The sequence below is a fragment of the Acomys russatus genome, chromosome 3 (genome assembly GCF_903995435.1).
Source record: "Acomys russatus chromosome 3, mAcoRus1.1, whole genome shotgun sequence".
NCBI lineage: Eukaryota > Metazoa > Chordata > Mammalia > Rodentia > Muridae > Acomys > Acomys russatus.
The window spans coordinates 40,625,707-40,651,591 of NC_067139.1; the positions used below are offsets into that span (position 1 = coordinate 40,625,707).

The window sequence follows — 25,885 nt, forward strand, 5'->3', positions numbered from 1 at the left end:
AGGAGAAGATAAAATGCCCCTTTTAGGTATACATGTTAAGTGCCATGAAGTTTCAGCTAACACAGAGCTCACACTAGCTACAACAACTCAAGGTGAGTCCCGACCTAACAATCTTCTGCACTCACTGGCTCTGAGACACATATCTTCAAGTGAACCTGAGCTGCAGACCCTGGGGTATGTGTCAGCACTTCACAGGCAATCGCAGATACTCTTCTTTCTCACACAAGTACAAAATATGGTTACCTGTTTTGATTAGCTCTTTGATCAGATCTTCTTTCATCCTGATGTTAATTGTAAGCTCTCTCATTTTTTGTTTAGCTTTATTAAGTATGAGTTCTGAAGTCCTTAATTTTTGCAAATTTAACTCTTGACTCTCCTGGAGAGACTCCATCTTCACATCTTTAAAATCAAAGACACAAAAATCTCTGTGTACAAAGTATTCAACTAAAGTAGAATTTTAAAACAAAAACAGAATAAAAGCGATTCAAAGTGGCTTGCTTTTCCATTGCTGTGGCAAAACATCATGGCAAGGCAATTAATTTTAATTTTTTTTTTTTTTTTTTGGTTTTTTGAGACAGGGTTTCTCTGTGTAGCCTTGGCCATCCTGGACTCACTTTGTAGATCAGGCTGGCCTCGAACTCACAGCGATCCGCCTGCCTCTGCCTCCCGAGTGCTGGGATTAAAGGCGTGCGCCACCACGGCAAGGCAATTTATAAAAGAGAATACTTAATTTGGCTGACAGTTCCAGAGGACTCAAGTCCATGATGTCAGAGCAAAGGCACAGCCACAGGAGCAGCCGAGAGCTCACATCTTGACCCACCACAACTATGAGGCAGAGAGAGCACTCTGGGAATTTTGTTTTGTTTTTCTTTTCCTCCTCCTCCTCCTCCTCCTCTTCCTCCTCCTCCTCCTCCTCCTTCTCCTCCTTCTTCTTTTTTTAGACAGAGTTTCTCTGTGTAGCCTTGCCTGTCCTGGGGTATGAGTTTTTTGAAACCTCAAAACCTGTCCCCAACAACACACTTTTCCTTCAACAAGGTCAACTTTCCAATACTTCCCAAAGAGCCCCACCAACTTAAGACCAAATATTCAAATAAGCCTATGGGCTGTTCTCATCTACACCAGCTCAGAGGTAGCAGTAGGAGGGCAAACAGGAAGACAGAAAACAGGAAGCATGCACAGCAATGACATCTAAGCGTCTAGCTTTTAATTTAAAATATACATCTTTATACATACATACATACATACATACATACATACATACAGCTATGTGTATGCTTTTATCACACCCCATAAGGTTGGGAGACCGGTCCTAGCAACCTTTATAGCTGTGTGAGTCAGCCATGGGAGCCGTGTGACCTTGCTGCTCAAGAGTGTGCTGTAGTGCAGTATATCAGTGTCAAAGCATGCGAAGCACACCACTGTTTGCTTACTTCATTCTCCTAAGTGGGCATGCAAAGAAGACTAGTGAGGACACTCTGGCCTGAGTTTCTTTTGTGCCTGTAGATCGGTACTTGACTAGCACTTATCTTTACTATCCTACACTTTAAAATTAGCATTAGTTTTGCTTTTGGTCTAATCTTGAAAAATATGTTAATCAATCTTGCTTTTGTATGTTATCCCACTGATAGGGCAAAATGAGAAAAGTTAATATAGCTCATTAGAGTGGCTGGAGAAAGCACTCAGAACTTAAGAGCACATGATGCTCTTAAAGAGGACCTGAGTTTGGTTCCTAGCACCCACACTGGGTGGCTCACAACTGTAACTTCAGCCAGGGATGCAAAACTTCTGGCCTCTGTGAGTATTTGTGCTTATGTACACAACCCACACAGAGACACATGATTTTAAAAAAAAGTTTATAAAAATACTATTGGAAGTTTTGCTCTATAACAACATTTTTAAAATTGCAATTAAAGTATACTCACATCCTCCTAGTTCCCCGCCTCCCTCTGCCCTCCTTCAAGTTCAAGCGAAGCTCCCTCACTTCAACCCCTCCCATGTGCCTCCACTGCTTCTCAAATCCATGGCTTCTTTGTCTTTGATTATTACTGTCATACATAACTGTTTTTAATAAAAATTCCTATCAATTTGTTCTAAAACATTATGAGCACTAATTAGGCTTCAAGGTGGAGCACTGATGACAGAATGCCCAGTGGACAGGCCCCTAGCAGACTTCCCACAGTGCACTGCAGGGTAATCAGCAGAGCAGCACAAATGGAGCAAGTCTGCATCTAAACTTCTGTCCTCAAAGTTTAGGTCTCCAGCTAGAGCTGACTGGCAGAAGCCTTTCTTTGTTTTTGTTTTTGAGACAGGGGCTCTTTGAATAATCCAGGGTTACTTCAGACTCTTAATCCTCCTGCCTTGGGGCCAGGGTCCTGAGACAGCAGGTATATATAAGCACACCCAGGTTTTAAAAGTATTAAAGAAAACTGGGCTGTGGCACACACCTTTGGTCCCGACACTTGGGAGGCAGAGGTAGGTGGATCTGTGAGTTCGAGGTCAGCCTGGTCTACAGAGCAAGTTCTGGAATAGCCAGGGCTACACAGAGAAACCCTGTCTAGAAAAACCAAAACCCAAACAAAAGGATTGTTAAGGAATAAATACATTGGAACAATAGAGGCAGAACTGAGACTATGACGTCAGCTCCACCACCCGAGGAAGCTCTTCTGCACACTTCTGGCTTTGAGAGGAGCTGGGTGCTTCCTAAATGACCACTGAAAAACCAGCCCTACATCTGCATCGTTGGAGAAGGACACCTACCTCCATTCCCCAGATAGGACCTCTGTGCTTCATCCTGAGGATCACTCAGTTCAACAAGAGAGCAAGCAGAGCCTGGCTTTTTGACCCATGACTGACTTCTAGATCTGAAAAAGAACATTTTTATTTATTTATTTATTTAACACATTTTTATTGAAAGATAAAATAATTCATATTACATCTCATTTTCTATCCCATCCCATACATCCTCCCATTCCTCCCTCCCTCCCACTTTCACCCCAATCCCCATTCCCTATGACTGTGACCAAGGGGGACCTCCTCCCCCTGAATATGGTGCTAGGGTATCAAGTCTCTTCTTGGTAGTCTGCTATCCTTCCTCCGAGTGCCATTGGGCCTCCCCAACAAAGGGACATGGCCAAATATGGGGCACCAGAGATCCTGTGAAAGTCAGTCCCCAGTCTCCACTTAACTGTGGAGAATGTTCTGTCCCTTGGTTAGATCTGGGTAGGGGTTTGATGATGGTTGCATGTTTTGTCCTTGGTTGGTGCCTTTGATCAAGCAGAACCCCTGGGCTCAGATCCACCCATCATAATGTTCCTCTTGTAGGTAAAAAGAACATTTTTAGAAGGTTAAGATTAAAGACAACTTCCTTGTTAGCATTTCCTCCAAAAGGTAATAGAATGTTTTTAAAAAGTAATTGTATGGAACAAGCAGATTTCACAAATCTTTAAATTAATGAGATTACCTCTACCTTGGATCCAATGTTTGTAGCCACTGTGGCAGAATACAGAAAACAAAATCAACCAACCAAACTAACTCTTTGAAAGCTTAAGTCTAATGGCTCAGTGATTAAGAGCACTTTTGCTCTTGCAGAGGACCCAGGTTCAATTCCCAGCACCTACATGGCCACTAAAAATCATCTGTAACTCAGGCCCAGACAATTTGAAGCCTCCTCAGATGCCAGGTAGGTAGGTGGTTCGAAGACATACAAGTGGGCAAAACACTTAGAGACAGAAAATGAAGTAAATAAAAAAATTTAAAATAAAAAAACATTGGCTTCTGTACAAACACTACTTTCTTAATAAATTAAGATGGCAGTAGATTCAGCAGAAACTCCTTATTGAATGGAAAACCCACCAACAGTTACAGTAATGCTTACCAAAGGGGTCTCTATGCAACATACCGGATTCTGGGTTTCTCCTGGCCCTCCAACTCCTCGTCATCACTGTTGTCAGAAAACTGGCAGTGGAGAACTTCATCTTGCTCTTCTAAGTGACCCATTAGCATCTGACTTCGCGTTCGGAACCCAGCGAATACTTGATCCAGAGAGTACATAGGACCTGAGTAGACCTTGCAAATGATCCCCACCCAACAACAAAAGAGGTGACTCTTCAATGCTGACTTTTATCCTAGCACTCACAGAGTTTATGAGGGGATATAGGTAAGTACTCCTTCGTAACCAGTCACTGAAATTACGCTCCCTATAAAATGTCAAAACTAACTCCACAGAACTATTACACTTCGCAGACACAGTTTCTTCCAGACACTACGCTGCCTTTCCTTTCTATTTCCAGTGATGGTGTTGTGGAGAACAGTAATCAAAAGGAAAGTCCTAGAGAGGCATGAAAACACCCTCACTCCCTGCAGAGCGCGTGGTCCCCAGCAAAGGGCATGGAACCCAGCTGCCCAGAGCAAAGCTCTCGGGGAGTGTGGGGCTCCACCCATCCTTGATACATGCAGAGGATAGACATTGTTAATTAATGGCCCCATGTAATTATACAATAACTAAACTTTATGGGCCAGCTAGGAATCTTCAGTATTATAATGTTTCTATTGATAATGTATTTTAAATGCTCAAGAATGACCCTGAAAACATGATAGAGTAAAACTGCTTTTATACTGTTGTTCTAGACTCTATTTCCAAATATTTCCTTGTCCATCACCTCTCAATAAGGAAACAAGAGCATGACTTTTCAAAAAGAAAGTAAATAATGAACTCTTAAGGAGACATTCGATGTGTTAGGGTGAGTCACTGCATAAGCTATTAAAACTGTAATGACTAGTAGGATGTATGTATCACAGGCGTTCAAGTAGCTGATGGCAGATAATGAATGCCAGGAAAAGGGAATGAGAGTTGAGATAGGATAGAATTGAATCTCATTCAGAAATTTAGACCCAACAAGACAGGAAAGACACATCAAACGAGTCGAATGCAGATGGCCAGTTCACTATGAATGTAACATGTATAGAACTCATTATTCTCATGATTGTCACATGGTTCTCCCTGCTGTATTTAGTTTGTTTTAAACATGTGTAATAAAATAAAAGTATTAAAAAAATAAATCCATCCCAAAGAATCACAGGCTTGGCTGAACTGAGTTACAGAGGGCTTGCCTAGCATCTCCAACGCTCTGGGTTCTAGAACCAGAAGTAAGACAAAATTTAAAAAGAATCAAACAGGATAACATTATTTGGTACTTATTTTGATTTTGCCCAAAAAAGCAGATACTGCAATTGATACCATAATGAAATAAAAGTATATTTTATAAAGTTAAAAAAAAGGAGGGGGTGAGTGTGGCCATTGGGAGGTTCCACCTACACCATTGGATGACCTATTGCCCATGGGCAGCACTAACTTGACTTAGTGGATTAAATAAGTAAATAATTATAAAAGAAGGACATGCAAGCACATGCCTGTAATCCCAGCACTTGTGAAAGTTGAGGTCAGCAGATCTCTGTGAGTTCGAGGTTAGCCTGGTCTACAGAGTGAGTTCAGGACAGCCAAGGCTACACAGAAAAATCCTGTCTTGAAAAACCAAAAACCAAAATAAATAAACCAAAACCAAAACCAAAACCAAAACCAAAACCAAAAATAAAAGGACATGCTGTTGAAAGAAGATGTGACATGGGTCCTGTGGGTAGTTTGAGAGGGAGAGAAAGAGATGGATGTTATATTCATGTATGAAAATTTCAAAGAAAAATGAAAACTTAAAAATTAAATTAGATGGCAGTAGAGCCCTCATATGCCTCATTCCAAAAGTGTATGCTTGGCCCTGATCCTTACATCTGATTTCTGTGTTCCTATAGTTGGTCACCTAGTGGGAGTGTCAACAATGAAGTGGGCAGGGAATAAAGTTTCCTAAGTGACCTCCTAGTGCTGAGGACTGAGGCACAGGGAGAGAGCACCCTGGCTCTTCCCTATCGTTCCCTTCTCTCTGTTCCACAACCATTGAGGCAGTAAAGTGTCCCTGCCACATGCTCCCTTGGCCGTGAGACACTGCCTCGCAAAGGGCCCGGTGAAGCAGGAAGACAAGCGGTCAGGGACTCAACCTGTAAGCCAGAGTAGAGCTTTCCTCTCTTAGATATTTGGTCACAGTGATGAAAAAGCCTAATGTTCTACTATGGTGGTCAATGGAAAATAACTACATATTCAACCATAAAGAAAATGTCAGTAGCTTACCAAAGTAAGACTGAAATAATAATTATAATGGTTTAAAATATAAGGCCTGAGCATTTAAACCTGAAAAGCTACAGGCAAAGATAGCATTTGTCTTACTGACCCTGAAGCACCCATGCCAGGGCATAACAGGCAGAGGTACCATGGATGTACAGTGAGGGTAGTGGGGCAGTGCCATGCTGGGCACTGTCGCCTGAGCCTGGGATATAGCAGGCACTGTGGATGTACACTGAGGGTACAGTGGGGCAGTACTATGCTGGGCACTGTCACCTGAGCCTGGGACATAACAGGCACTGTGGATGTTCAGTGAGGTACAGTGGGGCAGTGCCATGCTGGGCACTGTCGCCTAAGCTTGGGACATAACAGGCACTGTGGATGTACAGTGAAGTACAGTGGGGCAGTGCCATGCTGGGCACTGTTGCCTGAGCCTGGGACATAACAGGCACTGTGGATGTACACTGAGGGTACAGTGGGGCAGTACTATGCTGGGCACTGTCACCTGAGCCTGGGACATAACAGGCACTGCGGATGTACAGTGAGGTACAGTGGGGCAGTGCCAGTGAGGTACAATGGGGCAGCACTGTCAAGTCAGCACTCTCATAAACTCTGGACACCCAGCAGAGTCCCTGTGCTTACTCTAAGGAACCAGTGCTCACTTAAGTTTAGTCACACTTAAACCTGTATGACACAAAGTCTATCCCTACCTACACCTTGCTGCTTTACCTATTTTTCATTCTTCTGATTAACTTACTACATAGATCTCAAACAGATTATTTTCATTCATAAAATCAGTAAGTAGACACAAAAACTCAATCTGACAATTAGGTCTTTTTCATAGGAAACGCTTTGATTTACTCCACATAAGTCTACTCTAGGTTTTAGAGACGCACAGTGGTTAGAGCACAGGCTGCTCTTAAAGAGGACCTACTGTGGTTCCCACACCTGCATGGCAGCTCACACCTGAACTCCAGTTCCAGAATATCTGGTACCTTCTTCCAGCCAACACAACACCAGGAAAGCATATGATGCACATACACATACATAGGCAACACATCTATACACATAAAATAAAAATGGAAAAAGATAAATCCACATAGACATAAATTTGCTACCTACAAACTTACAAATAAAAATTAAAACTATGTCTGATGTGATGTCTATGCCATTTTGACTGCCAGCTTGATAGTGCTAAATGACACAAAGTTTCACTTTGAACACAAAGACAGACAAATTAGGTAAACAGCAACACCGCCTGACCACACTTCATTCTGAGAAGTTACAGGGACAATACTGCGACACAAACAAACTTAAGTCTGTCTGAAAATGCAGCAGCAGGTCAGCTGTTACCTTCAATATTCCCTCTAAACTTGTTCATAAATTCTCTTATTTCATAATTTTCATCTTTAAAATGCTTAAAAGGAAATGTACATACATAAGTGTCCATAAAACCAAAAGGAAAAGAACTAAGATTTTACAAGCACTTTGGTATTACAAGTAACTTTGAGATCTCAAAAGGAGTGAGGCTAGTGTTCGACTCACCTTCTTGAAATCCTGTCTTGATGAGATACAGACATAGCGTCCCCAGTGGCTATCGAATGGCACCGTGTGAGGTCTCTTTACAGCCATCCTGGCATCAGGCCCATCTCCACAACTTTGTTTAACTGAAGATGTCATTGACAAGTTAAGTTTTGCTAATTCTTCACTCAGTTGATCCACAAGAAGTTGCTGTTCTATGATCTTTTCATTCTTTGTAGAAGAGGGATGTTTGAGAAACAGAGAGCCTCAGTACGCATGTAATCATGAATGAACACTAAGTTACAGCGTCCAAAGTCACAATGGCCTACATGGCATCTCATCCTTCGCTCTGGTATCCAGAAGCAACTAGGACTGCTCTAGGAGCTAAGAATGGTTTTCTTCTTCTGTACCGGCATCAGGCCCAGGGCCTCGTGCACACTAGGCAAGGGCCCACCACTGAGCTATATCCCCAACCCACAGAAAACTTAGTGAATGGTATGCAGAAAGAGGAGAAAAAAAACCTCAAAAAATAAATGCCCCATTATCTAAGATTGGATAATTTGACACGGTGATTCTGTTTGCTTAATTAGCTGTTTTTATACAAGTTTGAACTTTCTAGCTGAAATACAAGATGTACCAAACAAAGCTAAAAGGCACGTAGGAGATTATAGCCAAGGAGACAGAAAATGGTAAATTCAACAAAGTGAAACTTTAAGTGGCAAAGGAAGCCCAAAGCTCAAAGAGCAGGAGCCACTGAACTGGCAATGCTGGGGGAGAGAGGATTTGGAACTCAAAAGCAGAAAGAACTGTGTACAGGAGTGTGTCTCTGGTCTGTGGGTGGTTTGGGTTCAAAGCATGGCCCATGTAGAAATAGCTAACTTCAATATTTGTCTCATAAGCATAGTGCACCAGTGGTGCCACATCTTTAGTCCCAGAATTCCGAGGCAGTGGTAGCTGTAGCTCTGTGAGCCCGAGGCCAGCCTGGTCTACATAGCAAATTTCAAGTCAGCCAGAGCTTCACCGTGAAACACTGTCTTAAAAACAACAACAACAACACAAAAAGTATGCAAACAATATATCAGCCAAGGCTGGTGATGTGGCTCAGGTGACAGAGCTCCCCCAGCATGTGCAAAGCCCTAGGTCCCATGCCAGCATCACACAACTGGGCATAGCACTCATGCCTGTAACACCAGTACTTGGGAGGTAGAAACAGGAGTTCAAGGTCATCCTTAACTATGTAATGAGTGTGAGGCCAGTCTAGGCTGCATGAGGCCCACTCTCAAAAACCACCACAACAGAGGACTGCTAGGTGTGGTGGACACACACACACAAGTACACACACACACACACACACACACACATACACACACACGCACGCACACACATGCATACACACAGAGAGAAGAAGTGGAAGGAGGAATAGAGAAAGCTGGGATCCATACACAAATGTAGAGAGGGCTTACCTAGCACCCATGAGACCAGGTATCAGGTTGCTGGGTATATATGACTGTATGAAAATCAACCTAGTTCCACACGTAGCACTGACAGTTACACTTTTCAAAAGCACTTAAGAATAAATCTAGCGCAGGTGTGGTGGTGCACGCCTTTAATCCCAGCACTCAGGAGGCAGAGACAGGTGGATCTTTGTGAGTTTGAGGCCAGCCTGGTCTATACAATGAGCCTAGAACACCCAGGGCTACACAGAGAAACCCTGTCTTGAAAAACCAAAATAAATAAATAAGCGAAAAATAAATCTAGCAAGGTGTGGTGGGTCACATCTGTAATGCCAGGACTCAGAAGGCAGAGGCAAGTAGATCTCTGAGTTCCAAACTAGCCTGGTCTACACAGTACACTCTAGAGCAGGTTAGGGCTATCTAGAAGGTCCTGTCTCAAAGAATAAAAACCTTCCAAAAATTATTGGAAAAAAAGGAAACAATATAAATAAGTGAATGTGCTCACAGATCAAAAAATGTTTATTTTTTCCAGGCATGGTAGCCTGTGCCTTTAATCCCAGTAGAGGCAGACAGATAACCTCCCCACATACTTAAAAATGAATCTTTTTATAAAAAATATTATAACCAATTTCCTTGATGAATATAGACACGAAAACACTAAATAAAATATTGGGAAACAATCCAAGAACACAGAAAAGGAACATCCACCATGACCAAGTTGGCTTCATTCCAGCAATGCAGGGAGGGTTCAACAGATGTTAAAGCAATAAATGTAGTTCATAATATAAACTGACCTCAAGGTCAGAAGTCGCACGATCATCTCAATAGATGCAGGGTGGACTTTGAGAAAATCCAACATCCTTTCATGATAAAAACCCTAGGGAGATTAGGGACAAGGGGAGGATGTCTCAGTATGTGACAAATTCACAGCTAACGTTATGGTAAGTGGAGAAAATCTCTTAAGTATTTCACGTAAAACTTGGAGCAAAACAAGCAACTCTACCTTCTCCACTCTCATCCAGTATGCTATTTAAAGTCTTAGCTAGAGTACCAAGACAAGCAAATGAAATGTACACAAATAGGAAAGGAGGCCAGACTCAGGAGGCAGACCTCTGAGAGAATAAGGCCAGGCTGTCCTATATATCATGTTTCAGGCCCACTAGGGCTACAAAAGGGTACCATCTAAAAAAAAAAAAAAAAAAAAATCCGAAGTATGTATCCTCACTGGCAGGTGCTGTACACCAGAAAACCAGAGCTAACACTCTCTCAGCCAAGTGAGTGACACAACTAATATAAAAATCATTAGGTTTCCTGTATATTATATGACAGGTATACTAAGATGAAATCAGACATCAGAGAAACTTTCCCGCTTGGAATAAATCTACCTCAAAGTGTGAAAGACTTCTACAGTGAAACCCTAAAGTCTGAAGAACGAAACCGAGGAAGACACTAAAAGACGGAAAGACTTCTCCTGCCATGGGTCGGAATGATTAGTGTTGTAAAAATGGCCATCTTACCAAAAACAATCTACAGACTCAATGCAATCACAATCAAAACCTCAGTGACATCGATCACAGAAAAAGAAAAAGTCTTAAAATTCATACGGGACCACAAAAAACCTAGAGAGTCACAGAAATTCTGGGCAAAAAGAATACATACATGGTTAAGTATTATCATGCCTGGTTTCAAAGCCATGAAACAGAGTCACAGTAACACACAATAATGTGGCACCAGAAGCCAAGCCAGTGGAATAGAACAGGGGACCTAGATTTAAGTCCATACAACTTCATCTACCTGATCATTTTTCTTTTGGCACCAAGTTTCTCTATGTATATCCCTGGCCAGCCTAGAACTCAGTATGTAGACCAGGCTGGTCTCGAACTCACAGAGATCAACCTATTTCTGCCTCCCAAGTATGCCATGGTCAGTGACCCACAAACAAGGATGCTAAAAACAAACAAACACTGTTGCAAAACCAGCCCCTTCAACAAATGATTTTGGAAAAACTAAGTACCTACATGTAGAATAATGAAATTAGATTCTCATCCTCCACAAAAACCAACTCCAAATGGATCAAAGACCTTAATGTAAAACTTGCAAACACTGAAGCTACCAAAAGAAAAAGTAGGATGTGTACTACAAGATACAGGCACAGATAAGGACTTCCTAAATTAGACTCCAGTTGCTCATGAAATACAGTAGTCAGCAAATGGCTCTCATGAGCTTAAAATACCCTGTAAAGCTAAGGAATGGTTGACCAAGTAGAGAAGTAACTACAGAATGGGGAAAGTCTTTGCCAGCTATGTATCTGACAGAGAAGTGGGATCCAGAATACACCAAGGAGCTAAAATGAACGTTACTTAAAAACAGGGCTGTAGACTTGAGCAGAGAGTTCTCAAAAGAAATACAAATGGGTAATCGAATTTTAAAGTGTTTACCATCACTTTAAAACTAAAGTGAAAACTAAAACTACTTTGAGACACTATTTTGCCCTAGACAGAATGGCTTTAAAAAAAAAAAGCGATGGCAAGACACTTTAGCAAGTTGAGATTGTTTGCTGCCAAGCCTAATGGCTGGAGTTTGATCTCCAGAACACACTGTGAAAGGAGAGAACCAATTCGCTAAGTTATCCTCTGGCCTCCAAAGTGCACATCAGCACACACATTCACACGTGGGTGGAGGTGTAAACAAATAAATGCTCAAAAAATAAAAGGACAACAAATGGTGGCAAGAATGTGGGGAAAGGGCAGCTCTTACTGTTGAGAGTCTCAGGGTGGAAGTACCTCAGAAAGTATAGTAGAACTCAGTTCTTCTGAGTGTGTATCAACCTATTCTCTATAGGTATAACAGAGACACTTAGATACCATGTTCATGCTGCTCTGTCTGTGATGCCTAGGAAACAGTCACATACATACCCATTAGCTGATGAACAGATAATGGAAATGTGGTGCATATATGCAATTAACTGAAAGGAAAAATGAATTTTTTCAGGAAAATGGACATGACTGGAAAATATTATATCGACTGGGGTAACCCAGACATTCTTATATGTGGATCCTAACTTCAAAACCTTTAGATATATATGTTCCAGTTGAAATGAAAACCTGGCACAGGCCAGGTAGCAAGAAATGATCCATTACAGGTGGAGGAGAAGGCAAGCTCTTCACGGGGGTATAAAAGAGCAAAATCACCTGTTATAAAATAGGGGGAAGAATATTAGGGTTAAAAGACTGAAACAGGGGTAAAGGTACAGAGATAGAGAAAAGGGAAGGCTGGAGAAAGCACCAACCAAAACCAAGAATGTATGAAAACTTATTATATAAGCTAACTAAAACCAAATTAAAAACTTAAGAAGCTTGAATGACCCAGGCGCAGTGGTGCACACCTGTAATGCCAGCACTCAGGGAGGCAGAGGCAGAGGCAAGCAGATCTCTGTGAGTTCAAGGCCAGCCTGGTCTACTGAGCGAGTCCAGGACAGCCAAGGCTACACAGAGAAACCCTGTTTCAAAACAAAACAAAAAAAGGAGCTTGAATGGAGAGCTGGTAATACTGGCCCAGAGGCCACAGCTTATTTGTAAGCCAGTCTCCCTGTGCACACACTGACTTTCCTTCTCCCTGTGAGTTATGTCCATGCAAGGGCTCACCACAATACCACTCATTGCTGCTGTTCTTGGTTACTCACAAAAACTAGGTAAGAATTTAATGCTGAAGGCACCACAATTTGGTTACAGAGCACAGAGAAATACAGCTAGAACTGAACTGGACGCTCCGGCCTGTGGCCCAACTCTCAGAAGGGACTATATATGCTGTGAGGGGAGAGAAGTCATTGACAGTCTCTCTAGGCTGTGAACCCTTTGTGCTACAATCTGACCTTCCAGGCAAATATGTTTCAGGGTTAACCATCTGATTTGCAACTGGACTTGAGGCCCACTCCACAGGAAAGAACTCGTACTTAATATTGTAAACTTCAACAGCCTATGGCTAGGGAGGTCAAAGGCTTTAGGAGAGAACATACTGCTGAGGCTTGGTAAACGGACAAACTACCTTCTAAGCGTCAGCTTCTTTTTACAGAAGGTGACACTCAATGGGAGACTCACAACTGTCAAAGTGCTGAGTGCTCAACCCTAAACATGGCATCCTTATCATCACCCTCTCCAAGGCCCAGGAACATCCCAGATAACAGGCCGTACTCTGGATCTTGCATCATGTTAAAACTACAAACACATGCGTGTACACACACACACACACACACACACACACACACACACACACACACAGAGTATGTGTAGGAAGGAAGTTGGTTGAGAAGGAAAGTGTCAGGAAGAGTGGAAAAAGGGGTAAGAGGGTGACAGACATTGAATATGAGCATAATACATTTTATACACAGACATAATTATAAAAATTTAAATAAAGGTTTAAAAAAGAAGAAAAGGGGAGAACAAATTATTCTTGTTTGAAGATACCATATCTTTTAAAGATTCATGTGTATATATGTTTGCTTGCATGATTTACGTACTGCCTGAAGAGGCTAGAGGGGGCCAGGCCCCCTGGAACTAGAGTTACAGGAAGTTGCCTGATTCTGGTGCTTGGAACCAAACCCGGGACCTCTGTGAGTGTAGTAAGTACTCTTAACTGCTGAGCCATCACTCCAGCCCCAATATGAGCTTATTTTTATATCTTTGGCTGTGAGCCTAACCATTAGTGGCTGGGCCATCTCTCCAACCTTATGGTTTTTTTTTTAACAAACATTCCACCAAAAAACTTGTTAAAAATGATAAATGAATTCATCTAGGTTGCAAAACATAAATCAACATATAAAAACTAGTAGAGCTTTTAAATACCAGTAATAAAATTCCTGGAAAAAGTGAAGAAAATAATCTCATTCATCGTAGCCACAAAAAAATTTAAGTATCACCAAAAAGTGAATAACCAAAAAAAAGTGAATAACCTTACTATGAAAATGATAAGACCCCAATGAAAGAAACTAAAGGGAAAACCCACCGATGAAAGGACCTCCCATGTTTGTGGACTGGAAGGACTAATTGGTAATATGCCACAGCACTCCAGCGTCTACAGACTCAAGGCAGCTCCTACGCCAATAGAGTGCTCTTTACAAAGCTGGGAGAGGCAATACTGAAATCTGCATATGATGACAAAGACTGAACAACCAAAGTAACTCTAGCACAGGAACATTTAAAAACCTGACTTCAACCCAAACAGCATACTGCATGTGCAAAAACACAGGACAGACAATTATTTAAGCCATAGAATAAGTTACACAGAACAAAGGACAGAGTACTTATAGCCAGGGTATTTACAAATCACTGAGTTTTGACAAAGACAGGGTACTGGCTAGCCTTCTGTCACCTTCACACAAACTAGAGTTATCTGAAAGGAGGGAACCTCAACTGAGAAAATGTCTTTATAAGATCCAGCTGTCAGGCATCTTCTTAACTAGCGATTGATGAGGGAGGATGCATTAATTGTAGTGGTGCCACCCCTGGGCTGGTGTTTCTGGGTTCTATAAGAAAGCAGGTTGAGCAAGCCGTGAGGAGCAAGCCAGTAAGCAGCACCCCTCCATGGCCTCTGCATCAGCTCCTGCCTCCAGGTTCCTGCCCTGTCTTTGAGTTCCTGCCCTGACTTCCCTCAGTGATGAACAGCAATATGGAGATGTTAAGCCAAGTAAACCCTTTCCTCCACAATTTGCTTTTTGTTCATGATGTCTTAGTTAGAACGCTAACTAAGACAGACAGTAAAAATATACACTGCAGAAAGGATAATATTTTCAACAAATTGTACTCAGGAAATTGGATATTCTAGACCTCTGTCTCTGCTATACAAAAATTATTTTTAAAAAGGCTTATTTAAAAAAACAAAACAAAAACAAAAGCCAGGCATGGTGGCGCATGCCTTTAATCCCAGCACTCGGGAGGCAGAGGCAGGTGGATCTCTGTGAGTTCAAGGCCAGCCTGGTCTACAAAGAGAGTCCAGGACAGCCAAGGTTACACAGAGAAATCCTGTCTTGAAAAACAAACAAACAAAAACAAAAAAACAGGGGGAGTATTTCAGAGCACTAGTTGCAAGTTGTTTTTTTTTTTTGATACAGGGTCTCACTGTGTAGTCCTGGCTGGCCTAGAACTCCCTATGTAGACCAGGCTGGCCTCTCTAACTTACAGAGATCACTTACCTGCCCTCCTGAGTACTGCGATTAAAGAGACAGGCTACCATACTTGGTCTTGGGCAAAAAATTTTAAATATGCAGGCATATCTGTTCTCCAAGATAGAGAATTTGAAAGACTTAACTAAAATCAAGGAGCAAATCACTCATGTAGTATAAAAGGATAATATCATAACTTATAAAAGTTTAAAATTTCCCAGGGGTGGGTGGTGGTGGTGCATACCTTTAATACCAGCACTTGGGAGTCAGAGACTGACAGATCTCTCTAAGTTTGAGGCCAGCCTGGTCTACAGAGTGAGTTCCAGGACAACCAGGGCTACACAGAGAAACCCTGCCTTGAAAAGCTAAAAAAGATTTAGGGGTAAAAGAAGAAGGAGTTCTTTCTGTTGCAATGTCCACAGCTATCCACCTGAAATGCAGCTTTTATAAAGCACCAGTCTATGGCGTGAGATGCCTGTCCATTCCGCTGGGTGCTGCATGTGCAGAGCGTCGTGCACTGAGCCCTACCTGCAATCTATTCACTTTCTGCGCTTCCTTCAAAGACACAGCATGTCCTTTGCTCTCCTGCGCCATCAGCTGCACTTGGCTCCTCAGCTCCTCCAGCTCCAGCTCCTTCTGTGTGAACACCACCTGATCAGCAGCCAGAGCACACTGGAAGGGAAGAAGGCACAGAGCTCAGCAAGTCCTCATGAGCATGACATACAGCATGGTGTAAAGGTCACAGTGACGGCTTGAAAACACCATGTAAGGCTTTCTTATCCTTTGAATTCAACTTTTCTATATTGTTTTTGAGACAGGCAGAAAATAGAGGGGCACATCAGTGTGACTCCATGAGAGTTAATTACCATCAAAACTCTAACTGTGAACTGTACCACCCCATGGGAACATTGATGAGAAAGCACTTGCAACACCAGCATTCCCCTGTCTTAGGGCTGAGGTGCAACATGCCCAGCAGCCTCATGCTCCCACCATCATGGCTGCCCTGTCAGGACGGACTGTGCCCTCAAACCTTTAGCCCAAACGAACCCTCCTCTCTTTAGGCTGCTATTGGTGACAGCCACGAGAAAACTAATAGAAAATAACTGGTACTAAGAAGTGGTGCCTTTGCTATGATGAGCCTCATCACATGACCTGGTTTGCAGGAGGACTATGAAAGAGTCTGGAACACCACGATTGAAGAGCCCTAGAATGCTGTAATGTAGAGCTCAATGGGCCGTTCTGGCAGCAGTTTGGCAGACCAGAACGCCAAGAGAAATGTGTTCTAAAGAAGCAGAGACTCAGTTTATGAGGCTCAGAGGGAAGCAGGGACTCTGACGGGAACTGTTACAGGCCAACAAAGATTCAGGCTGCACTCTGTCCAAGTGAACTAGGCAGTATTCAGGCTATGGCACAGTTACAGCTCACTATTCATATCCAGACCTACAGAGAGCTAAAGAAACAAGCAGGGTATACATTTGTTGGGAAAATGTACTGTTTGGCGCGGAACGAAGTGAGTTGAAAGCTATAGACAAGGTGGTTAACAGAGTTACTGAAACTGTTAAAGAGCTTAGCATCATTAAAAACAGTGCACTGGGGCAAGAGGAAAGCTGCCTTGATGGCAAGATTCTACCTAAGAAAGGTTCCATTTTGTCAGAATGAAAATTCATTTGAAAGAAGAGAGCCTCAACTGAGGTTGCAGTTGAAGGGGTTTCCATCTAAAAACAACCACACAGGAAATGTCTCACCGGGGTCAGCACACCAGGTGAACATAACTCTGATACAAAGGAGCCAGGCTACACCTCAGTAACATTATCCAAGGAGGTCATGGAGGCTTGTACCAAGATTTAGAAATCCACTGGGGCCAGTCAATGTGTAGCAACATAGGAGTCCCTGCAAGGGAATCCCCGAGAGGCCAACAGGCAAAGCTGTGACAGCAAAGCCTAAATCGTAATGGAACCCCAAGATACCAGAGATGCCAGAGTCATGGGACACTGATAAAGGTAAGCTACAGACAGGCAGTGGACATGTGTGAGAGAGAGGCCCTTTATAGCCCACATGCTGGACATGAAGCAGAACTGAGTTTATCTTGTTCTCTACTAGCTCCTGTACCTAATCTTTTAAAAATGGGTTGCAAGGAGATAGCTTAGTGGGTAAAGGAGCCTGCTACTAAGCCTGATGATGTGAGTTCAATCCCTGGGACCTACTTGGTAGAAGACGACAACTGATTTCTGCAAGTTGTTCTCTAACCTATACATTCATTATCACACACACACACACACACACAATGTAATTTTTTAAATGTGAGGAGACAATTTTGAATTAAATATATATATGCACACTCATACTGTTTAAAAGTCAAGTATATGTAGACAGGTATAGTGGTGCACATCTTTCCTTTAATCCCAGCAAATAATAAAATACCCACCCCCTATTCCAAACTCAAGGGATAAAGTACTGTCTTCTTTCAAGAACCACAGTGAGCACTCTAGGACTGTGACTCAATTAATAGAGTGTCTGCCTAGCATGCATAAAGCCCTCAGTTTGATTTCCAGAATAAAACTGGGTGTGGTTGATATAATCCTATAATCTCACCACTGGGAGGTAGAGGAAGAAAAATTAGAAGTTCAAGAACAGGAGACAGAGGCAGACAGATCTCTGTGAGTTCAAGGCCAGCCTAGTTTACAAAGTGAGTCCAGGACAGCCAGGGCTGTTATACAGATAAAACCTGTCTCAAAAAACAAAAACAAACCACCAACTGAACAGACAACTATAACAAAAGGCCATCCTTAGCTAAATAGCAAGGTTGGAGGCCAAGCTGGGCTATATGAAATCCTGTCTCAAAAACAAAAAGAATCAAGGACCCATAAGCCAGACATGGTGACTCACACCTGTAATCCCAACTCTTGGGCGACTGAGGCAGAAGATCACTCCAAGTTCTAGGAAAAACTAGAACATTGAGGAAGTTCCTAGCAAGTCTGGGCTATCATATGACACTGTCTCAAATAATAAAAAGAAAGGAAGGAAGGAAAGAAGGAAGACAGAAAGACCGGAAGACAAACAGACAGGACTGAGGATGTAGCTTAGTAATACAGTAAATGCCTAGCACCACTCAAAGCCCTGGGTTTAAGTTCACAAACACACACACCTGGAGAGGAAGAAAAACCTCAGTGCAACATAATTTTGTTTGTAAAATTGTTTCTTTGGGGCTAGAGAGATGGCTCAGAGGTCAGGAGCACTTCAGAAGTCCTGAGTTTGATTCCCAGCAACCACATGGTGGCTCACAACCATCAATGATGTGATCTGATGCCCTCTTCTGGCATACAGGTGTACATGTAGGCAGAGCAGTGTATACATAATAAATAAATCTTTAAAAAAAAAAAAAAAACAACTAAAAAAAACCCCACAAAACTGTTTCTTTGGTCTTCTAAACAGCTATAAAAGTTCACAAGGTTCTATTTAATAAATATGATACCTTAAAATGTACTTTGATCACATCACAGGAGAGAGAAAAATAACAAAGAATTAATTTAAGCAAGAATAGGCAATGAGACATAGAGATGACAAGATGAAAGGCAAGTGAGATTTTTATAGAATTATTTTCCTTTTTTGTTTTTTAAAGATATGCTTTCACTCTGTAGCTCTGGCTTGCCTAGATTTCACTGTGTTATATAGACCAGGATGGCCTAGATCTCACAGAGATTGACTTGCCTCCCAAGTGTTGGAACTAATGAAGTGTACCAACATACTCACCTAATTTTTATACAATTCTTAAAAGAGGAAAACCACTCCCAAAAGTTGTCCTCTGACGTCTAACATACACATGCCTGCACTTCTCACACACCATTTACACACCACCCACACAGTAATAAATTTTTTTACTTGTCCAAATGAATGTAGTCCTTAACAAATGCTGTCTATGAGCCAGGTGTGAGAACTCATACCTATAACTCTAACACTTAAGAAACAGAGGCAAGAAGATTGTCCCAAGTTCAAGGCCAGCCTGGGCACATAGTGAACTCTGGACCAGCCTGGAGAATACAATTAGATCTTATTTCAAGGAAGATAAAATAGATCTGGGGCTGTATCTCAGAAGTAGATAATTTCCTAGTGTGTGCAAGGTTGTGTGTTCAATGCCCATCACCACTAGAGTGGTGGGAGTTCTCTAAGTCAGGTGGGATCACACCCTCCTACAACCCCAGCACACAAGAAACAAAGGAGAGAGTCCAGGCCAGCCTGGCTGGTCTACATAGTGAGTTCCAGCCAGGCTTACAGACAAGACACTGTCTAAAAAACACAGTAATCAGTAATGTCTAAGTACCTGGTATTTCTTAAGCTCTCTCTTCAGCTGGAGAACTGTCACGCGTTGGGGTCCTTCTTCCAGGTTCCCAGTGCCCAGGTTTCCTGGGAGTGGGGTGAGGACAGCCTTCCTGACTTCCTGAGTCCTGCTAAACCACTCCTGTAGCTTGTGCTGCTGTTTTGGGTTTAGCCGGACAGCATCTTTTAAGTCCACCAGGAAGGTGAATGCTTGCCCTATGCAGTCCTGGTAGCCCAGACATTCCTCCTGGAGCTGAGCCACCTGCTCTTCCAGAGAATGAATTCGATTTTGGTCAGGCCCGCCTTCAGAAGGAGTCTGGCTAGTTTGGCTGACACTGGCCTGATGGCTCTGCAAAGCTTCTCGAAGCAACTTAATCTCAAATTCCATCTCATCCATTCGGTCTGACTCAGGGCTGACGTTTAAAGTAGGCTTGTTTCTAATATTCCGTGCTCTGTTGGCATATTTGAGAGAATTTAAGGACTCGTCAAAATCTGAGGAGGACGGGCTGACACACGTGATCATGACAGTCTTGGCACTGCCTCCCAAGGAATCTTTCAGAAGCCGGGTAATTTTAGCATCCCTATATGGAATATGAGAACTCTTCCTGCGTGGGTCACCAAGGGCACTTATTACGTTTCCTAAAGCAAGCAGCCCACTGTTGATTTGAATGGACTCTTTGAATCGTTCACCAGTATTCCCCGTTTTGGTCACTCTTTCTGATCCAGCCAAATCCACAAAATGGAATTTGGAGACGATGTGCCGATGTGAACACCACTCTCCATCTTCAGCTGCCTCTGTATTTTTCTCCACTTGGCACACACTTATTGTAAAAATTGCATGTGACCTACTGGAGTGCTCATTCATCTGCGTGGTGCCCGTGTGCCTGGCTGCATTCCCTACCTCCAGCAGACTCATCACTTCATCCATGCTCTCTACTTGGCATTCCTTGGCCCCAACAATCACTTAAACAGAAAGTTTTAACATCAAGTTTTCATCAAAATCCAGTACAATTAAGTTAACCACACAACAGTTACCCTTTGCTAAGCAACCCCAAAAGATAGTCTCTTTAAAAAAAAAGCAGTAATGTTTCAAATAATATTAATATCAGTCAGTATTATTGAATAATTTCAGGAAAGTGCCAGCAGGATTCAAGAAATAGGAGTCATGTTTAAACTCTAAAGGATGCATTTTATTTGTTAAGATCCAATTGTTGCTTTTAATCAATCATCATAATTAATTCTTTAAAATGATTGACAATCAAAACCTCTGGGTCTGGAGTTACATAGATCAGAGGGAAAGTACGTACAAAGACAGAGCATGTGAGGCCCTGAGCAAAGGCTCCAAAATCAAGGAAAACAAAACCAAACAGGAAGAACAATTTATTTCAGTACTTTAATTTGTAATTCTTACAAGAAAACAGGAGTCATGCCTGATGGAACAGACCTGTGATCCAATGTACTCATGAAACTGAGGCAGGAGGATTAAAAGTTCAAAGCCAGCCTGGGAAAGAGTGACATCAAGGCCAATATAGGAGATTTATACTGAGACTCGATCCCAAAATCTTATAAAATTAAAAACGAAATGAGAAGGCTGGAGATGGAATTCAGTGTCACAACACTTTCCTAGCACTGGATAGATTTCTAGCGTGGCAAAGCAAGTATATGAATGAAAAGTAAGAACAAATTCCTTGTGTTTTGTAATTCTTAGACTCCTGACACAGCTTTCTAGATGCTAATGAAGGCACTCAATAGTCTCACTAACTATTCACCTGTGTTTCCCTTTTCATCTTCTCGGATGTGAAGGTCCTTCATGGAGGTCTCCAGCTCTAGAAGATCTCTTAGGTCTTCCTTATACACTTCTATATAAGACACTTTGATTTTAAAGTCAATGCTAGGATTTTCAGAAATGCTTTGAAATATTTCTTGGATAGCTCGAGGAATGATACCCTTTTGACCCTCCACAACTGATGCTGAAAATTTAGAAATAGAAAGCAAATCTGAATTAAAATATAAGAAAGCTACAATCTAAAGTTTATGATTAATATAATTTTCTTACATTTCTATTACAAAAATTGAAACACTGGGCAGGCATGATGGCACACACTTTTAATTCCAGCACTCAAGAGACAGAGGCAGCCTGGCTGGTCACATACCGAGTTCCACATAGCAAGACAGAGTCTCAAAAAGTATATTAATTAATTGAATTTAGCCAGGGCTAAACCATATGACCATAAAACTCAGGGGTAAAAAGGCTAGGGGCATGGTTCATCAGGTAAGAGCACTTGTACAGGCACAAGGACCTGAGGTGAGATTCCCCAGCAACCATGTAAAAAGTCAGGCCATGGCACAAGGGCAGCTGTGACACTGGAGGACAAAGACAAAGAAAAATAGTCCCTAATATTGTGGGATTTTACTGAGAAAAAATAGGCAGTAGTAATAAAGAAAATCTGTAAATCATATGGTATACTAAAATGCTGGCCACACATAGTGATTACAACTAAAATTCCATTGGGGTGCTGGGACAAGGGCTGAGAATTCATAGCTAACCTAGGCTACTGAGCAAGATCATCTCAAAAATCAACAAACATAAATAAGTCCAAATAAATACGAACTGAAAGAGCATTTGGAGGGTAGGGTAGAAAGGATGGAGTGTGACCTGCAACTAGAATTTTAAATATGAAGGTCATGAAAACACTTAAAAAGAGTGCAAGAACACATGCTGAAGGCACTAACTGATGTCATCACAAACAAGATCAGCACAGCCAGAACTGGGAGCAGCAACAACAGAGGAACAAGAGATGAGGTCAGAGGGGTGGCGCACACATTTGGAGTCATTCTGGCTGAGGTCAGAGACACAGGGGTAGAACGGTAACATTATGGTCTGAAATTGTACACAGACTTCATTGCTGTCTTTTGCTGGAGTAAGAGCAGAGAGACCACTTCAGAGGCTCCTATAGAACTCTGGTAACAGAGGGACTGGAAGATAAATATAACAGGTCCTGATAAGGTATCAGGATGGAACTTGCATTTATGTTCAAGAGCCACTAAGGTTTTCTGTCAACTGCATGTGACAACACACACCTAGAACCTTACTGAGTTTAGGGACTGAGAAGGATTATGAAGACTTGGAGGCCAGCCCAAGCTACCCAGTAAGGCCTTATTCTCCAGGGCTGGGGGAGCACACACAGGATGGAGGGGCTGGAGACATGACTCATTGGTTAAAAGCACTTCTGCTCTTCCAAAGGACCCAAGTTCCACTGCCAGCACCCATGTGGTGGTTCATCGGTAACTCTAGTCCCAAGGTATCTAATACCCTTTTCTGGTCTCCACAGGCATCAGACATCCATGTAAGACAAACAGTCATACACATAAAAATAATCTCTTTTAAATGACTGAAGCTGGGTGTGGTGGACCATGCCTGCAATCCCAGCACTCAGAGGCAGAGGCAGATAGATTGCTTTGAGTTTGAGGCCAGCCTGGTTCACAAAACAAGTCCAGGACAGCCAAGGCTACACAGAGAAACCATGTCTCAAAAAACCAATACCCTGCCCTCCCAAAAAGACCAAACCAACCAACCAAACTGAAAATTTTCTGATAGGTTGGATGTGAAATATGAGAGAAATCATGGAGTCAAGGTGACCCCAGGGTTCTGTTTGGAGTCACTGGTGTTGCCAATGAAGAATATTCTATTTGGTTGGAGAAAAAGACAGAACTTGTTTCTATCAAGACAACCACGCAGTTCACCTGAGTCCTCAGAGCTTTTTTAATTTGTTTGTTTTTTCAAGACAGTGCTTGCCTGTCAGCCTTGGCTGCCCTGGACCCCCTTTGTAGACCAGGCTGGGCTTGAACTCATGGAGATCAGCCTGCCTCTGGCTCTTGAGTGCTGGGATTAAAGGCATGTGCCACTGCTTCCAGCCCGAGTCCTCAGAGGTGTAACAATTGTCTGGACTCAGGGAAACAAGTGGAAGTCATCTATGTACAGACAGCATGTTTGTACAGAATGAGGCTGGCTATGACCACTGAAGAGAAGAGTTTTTAAAAAGAGAATGGAATGTGGGGAGAGGCAAAACTGAGCTTGGGAGTACTTCAATTATTAGTTCGCTTGCCAGAGCACCTAAGGAGGGATTAGTAAAGAAGGAGAAAAAACAAGACTGTGGTGGACTACCTGGAAACCAAGTGGAGAAGGTGCTAGAGGGTCCATTAGGATAAGAAATAAGGACTGAGTGCTGGATTTAGCAGCCTGAGTGTCATTTAGGATTATCTCAACCAAAGCAATCCCAGTGGCTGTAGAAGTCTGAGGAAGCAGATACAGTCACAGATGACAGTCTGAGGAAGCAGGTACAGTCACAGATGACAATCTGAGGAAGCAGGTACAGTCACAGATGACAGTCTGAGGAAGCAGGTACAGTCACAGATGACAGCCTGAGGAAGCAGGTACAGTCACAGATGACAGTCTGAGGAAGCAGGTACAGTCACAGATGACAGTCTGAGGAAGCAGGTACAGTCACAGATGACAGTCTGAGGAAGCAGGTACAGTCACAGATGACAGTCTGAGGAAGCAGGTACAGTCACAGATGACAGACTGATGCAGTCAGTCAGATGACAGTCTGAGGAAGCAGGTACAGTCACAGATGACAGTCTGAGGAAGCAGATACAGTCACAGATGACAGTCTGAGGAAGCAGGTACAGTCACAGATGACAGTCTGAGGAAGCAGGTACAGTCACAGATGACAGTTTCAGGTCCTGAGGCAAATTAATTTAAAACTCAACTTCAAGGGGCTGGAGATGTAGCTCACTTGAGAGTGTTTGCCAGTGTGCATAAAGCTCTGGGTTTGGGTTCCAGCACCACTTGAACTGGCCACAGTCATGCATATCTGCACCTCAGCACCTTGCTGAGGATCAGAAGTTCAAAGTCAGCCTTGACTACACACTGCATTTAAGGTCAGTTTGACTAGAGACTATATCTAAACAAACAAACAAACAAAAAATCTGATTCCTGAAGGTTGCCCTCTGACCTCTATTCATATGCTATAGCATGTCCCCCAATAATTAAAAAAAGTTAAAGATATACATAGAGATTTTTTTGTAAAGAATTATAATGGCACAGAAAACTATCCCTTAAACTGACAAATTACATAAAGTTAAAATTTGTATCATACAGCAAAGGAAACAGTCACTTGAGTGAACATAGTACAAGATTAGAAAATATCTTCAACTATACAAAACAGGTGTTAATTCTATAACACACAAAGAGCTTCAAAATTTATCCCATCAATAAATGGACTAGCAAACAGACTAGACAGTTCTCAAGACTGTTGGAACAGCAGTCATCACGAAAACAACACATGCTGGTAAGGATACAGACAACATGGAACCCTGTACACCGCTAGTGGGATGCTAACTAGTCCAAACATCATGGAAATCAGGAGAAGGCAAGGCCTCAAAAACCAAACAGACCTACCATGTGACTCAGCTATACCACCTCTAAGTATTGAGTCAACATATCCCAGAGACACTTGCACGTGGGTGGTCACTGCAGCATTATCTACAACAACTAAGTTATGGAATCACTCCAGATATCTACCAATAAAAGAATGTGGTCCCTGACTCTTGCACTCCATTTTCCAACCCACAACTCTGCCTTCCTGGAGACCTGTTAGCACCAGGGATATCCAAAGAGGAGCCTAGCATAACTGTCATCAGAGAGGCTTCACACAGCAACTGATGCAACTGATGCAGAGACCACAGCCAAACATTAAGTCAAGCTTGGGCAGCTTGTGGAAGAGGGGGAGGAAGGAGTGAAGGAGCAGAGGGATCAAGGGCACCACAAGAAAACCTACAGAGGGGCCGGAGAGATGGCTCAGTGGTTAAGAGCGTCACCTGCTCTTCCAGAGGTCCTGAGTTCAATTCCCAGCAACCACATGGTGGCTCACAACCATCTATAATGTAATCTGACACCCTCTTCTGCAGATAAAGCACTCATATGCAATAAATAAACTAAATAAATCTTTAAAAAGAAAAGAAAAGAAAACCTATAGAGTAAACTAACCTGGGCCATGGGGGCTCACAGAGACTGAACTGCCAACCAGAGAGCATGCATCGGACAGACCTAGGCTCTCTGCACCCATGTAACAGTTGTACAGCTGGGTCTTCGTGTGGGGCTATCTCTGACTACGTTCCCTGCCTTTTGGATCTCTTTCCCCTAACTTGGATGCCTTGTCCAGCCTCAACAGAAGATGTGGCTAATCTTACTGCAACTTGACATGCCAAAGT

At 42.5% G+C, this 25,885-nt stretch overlaps 1 protein-coding gene across 1 annotated transcript in view; it reads right to left on the minus strand.

Annotated features, from left to right (window-relative positions):
* Positions 1–25,885, minus strand: part of Kif27 (kinesin family member 27) — a 70,352-nt gene that overhangs the window by 41,137 nt on the left and 3,330 nt on the right. The window contains exons 2-8 of the mRNA XM_051172612.1: positions 21,382–21,582; positions 19,617–20,575; positions 15,827–15,970; positions 7,712–7,918; positions 3,899–4,065; positions 2,758–2,861; positions 244–399 (exon numbers count right to left, since the gene is read on the minus strand). Coding sequence (XP_051028569.1) covers positions 244–399; positions 2,758–2,861; positions 3,899–4,065; positions 7,712–7,918; positions 15,827–15,970; positions 19,617–20,575; positions 21,382–21,582 — 1,938 coding nt within the window. The remainder of the gene's footprint in view (positions 1–243; positions 400–2,757; positions 2,862–3,898; positions 4,066–7,711; positions 7,919–15,826; positions 15,971–19,616; positions 20,576–21,381; positions 21,583–25,885) is intronic.